At 36.6% G+C, this 9,855-nt stretch overlaps 1 protein-coding gene across 1 annotated transcript in view; it reads left to right on the forward strand.

Annotated features, from left to right (window-relative positions):
- The window catches only part of abcb4 (ATP-binding cassette, sub-family B (MDR/TAP), member 4), a 33,522-nt gene extending 24,811 nt beyond the window's left edge, over window positions 1-8,711 (forward strand). Inside the window, exons 19-28 of the mRNA XM_041248825.1 lie at window positions 623-700; window positions 2,115-2,198; window positions 2,908-3,111; window positions 3,534-3,634; window positions 4,440-4,580; window positions 5,288-5,444; window positions 6,023-6,220; window positions 6,929-7,135; window positions 7,855-8,001; window positions 8,122-8,711. Coding sequence (XP_041104759.1) covers window positions 623-700; window positions 2,115-2,198; window positions 2,908-3,111; window positions 3,534-3,634; window positions 4,440-4,580; window positions 5,288-5,444; window positions 6,023-6,220; window positions 6,929-7,135; window positions 7,855-8,001; window positions 8,122-8,337 — 1,533 coding nt within the window. The 3' untranslated portion in view covers window positions 8,338-8,711. The remainder of the gene's footprint in view (window positions 1-622; window positions 701-2,114; window positions 2,199-2,907; window positions 3,112-3,533; window positions 3,635-4,439; window positions 4,581-5,287; window positions 5,445-6,022; window positions 6,221-6,928; window positions 7,136-7,854; window positions 8,002-8,121) is intronic.
- The last annotated feature ends 1,144 nt before the right edge of the window (window positions 8,712-9,855 follow it).

The raw sequence follows: 9,855 nt of genomic DNA on the forward strand, positions 1-9,855 counted from the left end.
CCAATCTCCCCAAGACCCACCTCCCAGCCATTCAGAGAGAGGGAAAGTCCACACACCCACTTTCCCACCTCCCCGTGTCACTGCCATGACTCACAGGCGGTTGTTGGACGACTGCTGCCCTCTTCCTGCAGCACTGCGAACACGCCAGCAGAGTCAGCACAGATCTCCCCCTGCTACAGTACTTATAGAAGTATTGTTTGGAGAGATGTAGCTGCATGGTGGGAAGTGGAGGCTGTACAAAAGACAAGTGCATATGAGCTTGCTGCAGTATTTGTAGTTGTGGTTGAGGAGCAGGCCTCAGATGACTGGAGTTACTGACATTGGGGTTTCCTCAGAGCCTCTCAGAGCATGACAGCCTAGCTTTCATTTTAGCTTTCATTTCTGAGAGGATAAAAATTATTATCAAATGGAATATCTAAAATAGTGTCATGGTACTGTCTGTCTTGTTGTTTGGAATATTATTGTGAGAGTTTACAGCTTGCTGTATTAGTATTTCAAAGATTCCTGACAAAGTTGCAGATGATACTAGGTTATGGTGCCAGGTAAACTGTATGACAGCTGCCTAAAAACTTAAACTAAGTTTAAAAAAAACTTAAGCTAACCCTTGTGTTCTGTTAAATAGGGGTTTTGCTTTGGAAAATCAGGGGAAATTCTTACAATGAGACTTCGATTTAGGGCATTTAAAGCTATGCTGCGACAGGTAAGGCTGTTTTATTACTGGAGACATTATAATACCAATGTATACTGTGTACTCAAAATGTCTGCTCTAGTACACTGGTAGTTTAAGGATTATTGCCCACATTGTCAAACAGGTAACGATTCACGATGTGGTATAGAACATAAATGCCAGAGTACTTGTTGTTATTTATTTATTTTTTTAAAATTGTTTTTAGTCACTCTTCCTGCAGTGATTTAGAGGACAGATCTCAAACCCCAGTGCAACAGAGTGGCTATTTTGAAAAAAAGTTTTGCAGTAGAATTTAAAGTTATTATATGTAAAAAGTTGTCAGGATGTTAACAATGAAAAGAAAAATTACAGGTACGTTATTTAAACAATTGTAGGAACATGTGGGGATGTGTAATGTTATATTTTTTAGAACCCTGCTACTTACTCTTTAGTGCCACAGTAAGCCTAATCATAGCTAGAATAAAAAATAAGTCACATGGTGAAGCCTAATCTAAAATAAGTTACCTGAACCCAGATTGTAGCTCACTACAAATTGTCTGTTATATATTAACTTCACATTTTAGTTAATACTGTAAAACAAACTGAAGTTTATCTTTCTGTGTGGGTTGCTATGGTTAGAGCAGACTGGATCCATAGAAATTCCAAAGTTCAATCTTGATGGTTAGTGTGAAGAAAAGTGTAGATGAGAGTTCATTTTTAAATCAAACATTAAAGATTATACTACAGGGCTTACTGGTTTTCATTCCAACTGAGCGTTCAGTTATTTAACTAAACCCTGAACTAATAATTTGCTTAATTTAACATTTCTAATTGTTCTCAGCTCTTAAAAAGTTGCAGATTTCAAGTTACTTCTAAAATGTTATAGTTAACTTGAAATCTGCAACCTTCTAAGAGCTGAGACCAATTAAAAAGGTAAAATTAAGCAAATTATTAGTTCAATTTAGGGTTTAATTAAGAAATTGAGAACTCAGTTGGAATCATAACCAGAAGTCACTGGGGTCCCATGAATCGGGTTTGAGAAGCCCTGTTGGTTCAGTCATTTAGATAACCAGTCTGTTCTTTATTGATGTGTGGTTGAAACACAGACTGGGACTAGACTAGCCCTCAAGGGTAACCTCTTTGGTATTTTGGAGTTTATTTTTGATTCGTGGATTCCCTTTGCAGCAAACACAAGCAGACTAATAAGCCAGGAAATTAGGAAACAAAATATATGAAAAGAATTGAGCTATAAAAGCAAGTTTTATACAGAGTAAACAAAGGGGAACAACAGTAAATGGTGAGGATGCTGTACAAGGTAAAGGGTGCTCTGCGAGGCTTGTGGATAATGAAGCAGCCTTGAAGAGATGAAGAAATACCTCAGCAAGGGCCTGTGTTCTGATTCAGAAATGTCATATTTAAAATATTATTCATACCCTCACTCTTATAGGACCTTGGCTGGTTTGATGACCCTAAGAACAGCACCGGTGCCTTGACGACGAGACTTGCAACTGATGCGGCTCAAGTGCAAGGAGTGGGTGTTTCTGGGTCATCTTTTATCATCTGGATTATTATTGTGTTGATTCACTTACTTAATCACCAATTACTACTCGATATGCTGGAGAGTTTGTTCATGCTTTACTGGAGGTGTGATTCAGAACCAATTCCTATCCTTGCATCTCAAAAAGCACCATGGCTATGTTGTAGAATAATTCATTATTTGGCATTAGGGAAAGCACCACAGTTGGAACGCTTTAAAATATCTTCTGCAGTTCTTAGGGAACTGAGGTGCCTCTTACCACTGAACACAAGGACAACAAGATCAAAACTGCCAATGACAACTACAAGGATGGCGTAGTAAAACCAAGTAGTTTGGATTCAGAGGTTTTTTTTTTAATGAGTGGGATAGAATAAATAGACAGTATCTTGCTAGAAGGTTGCTGCTGGAGACAGACAATGAAAATACTATGTGAAGGCAAGACAGTCACTACTACCAGCCATATTTATAAAGCCCTTGAGTACACATGACTTCAGAAGGTACACTGAAGTGAGCACTAGCACTCAAGGTTTGTTTCTGAATAAGAATATTATTACATCTTGTAAAGACAATCCTTACAATGTAAGCATTAACTGCACCATGCAGTACAAAAATAAGTTACATATTTTTGCCTCAACGCTGCATTTTGACATTTTTAAAACATAAATGAAATGCTTTTGTAATGAAATAATATTTATCTATGCAGGCTACCGGTTCTAGGCTGGCTACCTTTGTTCAGAACACTGCCAACCTTGGGACAGCCGTGATCATTTCATTCATCTATGGCTGGCAGCTCTCTCTCCTCATTCTAGCGCTTGTACCAGTGTTGGCTGTTGCAGGAGTCGTACAAATGAAAATGCTTTCGGGGCATGCTGAGAAGGATAAAAAGGAACTGGAAGTTGCTGGAAAAGTAGGTTTTCCGTTGTACTGCTTTTGTGAAGTATGCTTTCAGAAATTCTGTGTAGAAAGGTGACAGAAGACCCATGTTTTTGGGTCTGTTGTGTCTTTCTGTGTTTGCCGGACAATATGCAGCGATGTCCTGGATCTGTGTTCTATGATCAATTCATGATAATGGATCCCTTTAGGTGGAAACACCAGTCTGTCTCACATATGTTACACTTTTTAGCTATATATATATATATATATATATATATATTTAAATAATTTTTTATGCAATTTACAGCACACTCTGGGACCTTGCGTCCCAAGATACTATTATGTCTGTATCTACAGTCATGGCAGGAGAAGTACGTTAATGTATTTGAGTCTTATGAAAACTATTCAAGCCATGCATCTGTTGTTTAATCGTAATTGTTGAATTATTTCATACAGATCGCCACAGAAACCATGGAGAATATTCGAACCGTTGTTTCATTGACCAGAGAAAGAAAGTTTGAGTCTATCTATGAGGAAAACCTTGTGGTCCCTTACAGGTAAAAACTGTGCAGTTGTGTTCAGCTAGTGTTCTGTATTTGTAAGAATAACAGCAGACAGCACCAGTGTTTATCTGGATCTGACAAAATAACGAAGAAACCAAAAGTAGCAGATAAACAGAGATGTTCCAATCTATCCTATTCTATTTTTTTATTGATAAAATAAAATCCTATTCTATTTTCATATTGATTTCAACCAATTCTCATGCCATTATTCTATGAAATCTGGCAATTTTCATTTTTTCGTTCTAAAATTCAATGGCAGTCGCAGTTTGGGATGTGGTTTCTGATAAAAGTTGTGTTGTTTATTGGACGTCTCCCGCAACTGAGGAGAACTGCAATAATTATTATACTGTTGTATAATAGACGTAATCATGTGCAGTTTGGATAGAGAATTGCAAATGGAAGTTCTGGCTGCTGGAGTGGTTCTGGCTGATTATACTTTGTGAAGTGGTGTCTCTTTTAAAAATAGATACTGTGTGCATGAAATATTAACTTAAAATAAAGCACAAACACAAAAATGTACTAGTGACATAAAGTGTTGTTCTTTAACATTTAACTTAGAATTGTGTTGTCCGCGCAGGAGAACCTTTTTAGACAGGATAAGAACTGACATTTTAATTGTACTTTCAGTAACTGGTTGATTTGTTATGTATGATTTATAATAATAATAATAATAATAATAATAATAATAAATAATAATAATAATAAAAAGGCTTTGGCAATTGATGAAATTGCTTATTGACACTTTTAATGAAAGCAGTCCTGGCTTTAATGAAGCAATGAAGTCTTCTTTTTATTTCAGAAATTCACAGAAAAAGGCTCATGGCTATGGCCTGACTTTTGCCTTTTCCCAGGCAGTCGTATACTTTGCATATGCTGGCTGCTTCCGTTTTGGCGCCTACCTGGTGACAAAAAAGATTATGAATTTTGAAGACATGTTTCTGTAAGTGTCTATGGCTGTATGTTTCAGTGAGATATCAATGGTAAAGCTAAGAGTAGCAGTATAGTCTAGCCTAGTGCACCAGGTCCCAGCAGACAGAGGGCATCACATTGTTCCTCTCATTAGATTAAAAGTCAAATATGATAAATGTAATACTACAGATGCGTTTTCAGTCTTGAAGTTATGGATTATTGCTGTGGGTATTCCTACGTATTATTAGCCTTCTTATATAGATATCTTTAGAACAACTTGCCATCATCTTATGAAACTTCTGTAGACTGCATTAACATTTGTAACAACATATTATTCTACATAGTATGAATGTAGCTCAAGTACAAAAACGTTCCAGCTGATGTACTTTTACCTTTTACCTTATCTTTGAAATTATTGATGTATAGCTATGGCCAAAAGTTTTGCATCCTGTAGAATTTTAGGATTGAGATTGTTTTTTTTTTTTGTTTGTGTTTTTTTCCTCAAAGCAAAAAACAAACCCTGATATGAACATAATTTAGATCTTTTATTTAACATCATGTAATCAAATAAAGTATACAATTATATCTCAAAAGTCTACAGGAAGCCATAATAGTAGTACAGGATTTCAAAATGTCACACTCACATTTTAATAATAATAATAATAATAATAATTAATAATAATAATAATAGTAATAATAATGCATCATACTATAACATATACCTGGTTTTAATTCCAGGGTAATTTCAGCCCTTGTGTTTGGAGCTCTTGCATTAGGAGAGGCCAATTCCTTCGGTCCCAACTATGCCAAGGCCATAGTATCTGCTTCCCACTTGTTTATGCTGTTAAACAGAGTTCCAGCCATAGACAACGACTCTGAAGAAGGAGACCAGCTGGTATGGTTGCATATTTATCAGCCACAATTTTGGATCACATATTACAATATGAGCGTGTTCATGATTACAAAATGTATCTGGAATGCACTAAAGCATCATAATTGAAATAATAATAAAAAAGTATTCTTTTCAGATTAAACAGTTCTTAACCCTGAAACTGCGAATAGACTACTCTAAAACAGATGAAAACACAACATTTACAAAACACTGAAACACTTTTGTGAATAGGGCTATATATCTCATGAACTGTTTCAGATGGTAACAATTTATTTTAAGTGTCAAGGTTTGTTGATTTATATTGTACGGTACAGGGGTATTCCAACAGGAGCAGAGCAGACAGGACATATTGATTGTGTTCCTTTTAATATACCCCACTAAATCCACTGCTTCTGCAGTACTGTGCTTTGGTACTGAGCTGCTACAGTCTTTTAAAGTTCTCATTGACTGTTTTGAGTGTTTCCTTCACACTGGCACTTGTTCTGTGGATGTCTAAGTATTCAAAGGCATTCAAAGTATATTCTAGAATTATTTTATGATGATTTCTTTTCACAAAACCATTTCCCTTATTATCTTACTAGAAACAAGTTGAAGGGAACATCAAGTTTGAAGATGTGATATTCAACTACCCTTCCCGCCCCGACATGCAAATATTGCAGGGGCTCAGTTTAAAGGTGAAGAGGGGACAGACTCTGGCACTGGTGGGTAGCAGTGGCTGTGGGAAGAGCACCACCATACAGCTGCTGGAAAGGTTCTATGATCCACTGAAAGGCAAAGTGGTAAGCTTCTAAATTTACATTCATTTTTTTCTACACAACAAGTCAACGGTCCAAGTGGCTCATCTGGTAAAAGCACAGCTGTGTGGTTTGCAGTATGAGTCATACAGTCAGAGTAGTGCAGGTTCATGTCCTGGCTGTGTAAACCTGTCAGTGCTAGCTGGAGATTCCAGCTATATAAAATCAGTAAATGAACAAGGAAATGTTAAACAAGAGCTTTGCAAGTGTCAAAAAAACTAGGCTGTGAAATGGGCTGTTTCAGGACAATGCTGTTTTATTATACATTACTGGGAGGCACTTGTGGTTCAGCAGTTGAGGTTGGCTTGATTTTATATTGCAGTCACCTGACTGAATAAGATGTTTTTTGTCATGTAAGGTGGGTATACAGTAGTTACCACTGGACAGAGATGTGATCAGATATTAAAGTCATAACTACAGGGAGCATTGTGTGTAAAAGGACATTTTTTAATGTATTCTAGTCCATCTAGAGTACTCTCCAAGTACTCTAGATGGACTTGTAGATTATAGCTATAAAATGATCAATGGGAGTGGAACTATTGTAATGGTATTTTTTAAATCTTATTTATTCATTTATTTTATTTATATAGCGCCTTCATACCATGGTATCTCAAAGCGCTTTACAGAGAGTGTGTATTATGATCAAGAAACAAAACAGAACAGTATAATCACACAATTGACTTCTGTTTTCAGATGCTGGACAACTGCAATATGAAGGAGCTTAATATCCAGTGGCTCCGGGCTCAAATGGGTATCGTATCCCAGGAGCCTGTGCTGTTCGACTGCAGCATCGCAGAGAACATTGCCTATGGTGATAATAGCAGGAAGGTGACCCAGGAGGAGATCGTGGCAGCAGCTAAGGCAGCCAACATTCACTCCTTCATTGAAGGTCTACCTGACGTAAGTACAAAACAGATGCAGCTCCAGCTGACTGGGTATGGGTATTATAGTGTAGTTGTTAAGGCCTGTACACACCGGACGCAATGCAATTTGTCCTGTGATAAAATGGGACTTTCACAGCGCCACTAACTTTCATACCAGTGGTGACAGGCTCACACAACATACAGCTAATAACATGTAGAATGCATAATAGTTTTTCAGAATACTTATTTCAGTAAAGGTAAATGAATTGTACACACCAGCTATATCCAGTTCCCTGGAAATGGACTGCCAGATGTTCTCCCTCACTGCCGTGTCTTTATAATTTTTGTGTCCTTTAATGTGTGAACACTAAGAGATTCATTTCTGTAACCTAACTCTAGCATTGTTTTAAGACAAATCAAGACTGTTAACACAATATAGTGGGTGAAAAATGTGAACACCCAACTGGATATTTAACCAGTGGTGTATGAATAGATCCTAGATTTTAAGTTTTTGTTATGAGAATTCTAGTCCAATGTAAGATTTCAAGACATTATTACATTAATACTGGAATAAGACTGCTGTCTTTACACTTTCAGAATTCACTTTGTTAGCTCAGCTTTTCATGCAGTCCATATGAACTGTTCTTACAAAGGTCTTGTTTACAAGAGTGACAACTGAAACGTAATTTGAGGGTTTTTGATGACTGCATTTCATATATAGTTAAAATAAAAGTGAATCAATGGCTGTATTTTCAGAAATACAACACCCAAGCTGGTGACAAAGGGACTCAGCTCTCTGGTGGACAGAAGCAGCGTGTGGCAATCGCCCGGGCGCTTGTCCGAAATCCTAAAATCCTGCTCTTGGATGAAGCTACATCAGCACTGGACACAGAAAGCGAAAAGGTATGGAAGATGAACAGTCAAGTTTTGTAAAAATGTAATGTACCGCTTTATTATTTACTGAGAAAATTACATCTTAATGAGTCTGATGGTGTCTAATTTCTTCCAATTATTCCCAAACAGGTTGTGCAAGAGGCCCTGGACAATGCTAGAGAAGGCCGCACATGTATTGTTGTAGCACATCGGCTGTCCACGATCCAGAATGCTGACAAGATCGCAGTGTTTCAGAACGGCCAGGTGGTGGAGCTAGGGACACACCAACAGCTTCTCTCCAAACACGGAGTATACCATGCACTTGTTAATATCCAGATGCAACAAATGAATAGCCATGAAAACTAAGACAGAATGCAGGACCTGCAGGCTTACAGTTTACCATGTTTATTATGCTTTTACCAAAGTGTATCCTTCATTGTACCGATTTCTACTGTTTGGATTTAAAGGTGGTTTTACGAATTTTAGTTTCTCCATATTGTAAGGAATACATTTTAAAACTGGCAATTTACACAACTATGACCAAAGATTTTGCATTTGTACTTTGAAAAAATATCTTAACAATTGTACATGTGTGTCACAAGAGTTTTTTTTTTTTTTCTTTCCCTTGTTAAATAATTCCACTCTTTGATCATTTAGGTTGTGGTTAGATTCATGTATATTGGATACACTAATAAAAACTGGGCTTAAATAGTGGCCTTTCCAATTTTTTTTAAGCTGGTAAAACTAAAAGCTAGCGTCTTCTAATTTAAAAAAAAAACACTGGTCCAGATACAAGAAGAATTTACTCCAATGCTGCGAACAGCATACAAAAAAAAATTGCATATCGGGGCCCTTGAATAAACACAGTTTTTTATTTTTTTTATTTAAACTTATGCAACATCATAAGTTCATTTTTCTAAAATGAAAACAGCATATGCAGCGCTGCATTAAATGCTTGATGAATCTGGTTTATTCTGTGCACATTAAAAGCCTTAAAAGACATTAACGTACAGTACAATACACAGCGAACAACAAAACCTCCAAAGTCAGAAACCCAAATAGGCCCTTGAGCATAGAGTTAGCTAACTCAGGCTCAGAGTTATTCTAGCTGTAATCAAACAATCAAATTAATCCATAAAAACTTAACTGTTACAAGAAATACAAGTTAATAATGTTACTTAGAAACATTGAGAACTATGTGTAAATTTACTGCATATAGTAGTTATTGCAGGTGGATCACTTGCACTGTTTTGTGCTACTACAAAGTTATGTATTATGTATCACATTTTCCAGTCTCATTAACCCTGAAGGTTGGATGCATTACTGCCTGCGTCAGTCAACAGTTTTAAAAACCACATGGTGGGAAAACTCAGGCCTCTCTGCCTACAGCTGAGACACAGTGAGTAGCTGAAGCACATCTAATGACTTGCAGAGGTTCTGAAATAATTTGTCTGCATCTGTTTCTGGGCAAGACTTCCAGGCCGTGCAAGCTGCCACAATCCTGTTCGAAACAAAAATAAATATTAAGGCAAGTTTATTTTACAAATATATTTAAAACAGCTTGTGGGGAAAAAAAAAAAAACATTCATAGCAAAGCAATAAAAACAAGGAACCAAAATCTGTCTCAAAAGTGGAGTTTTGGCAAAAACACTTAGTCTGACAACACTGCATCTTTTTTGTTATTTTGACCAGTTGTCATTTTCTGCAAATAAATGCTCTAAATGACTTTTTATTTGGAATTTGGGAGAAATGTTGTCAGTAGTTTATAGAATAAAACAAAAATGTTCATTTTACCCAAACACATACCTATAAATAGTAAAACCAGAGAAACTGAATTTTGCAGTGGTCTCAATTTTTTCCAGTGCTGTATGTATGTATGTATGT

Source organism: Polyodon spathula, chromosome 4 (genome assembly GCF_017654505.1).
Source record: "Polyodon spathula isolate WHYD16114869_AA chromosome 4, ASM1765450v1, whole genome shotgun sequence".
Taxonomy (NCBI): domain Eukaryota; kingdom Metazoa; phylum Chordata; class Actinopteri; order Acipenseriformes; family Polyodontidae; genus Polyodon; species Polyodon spathula.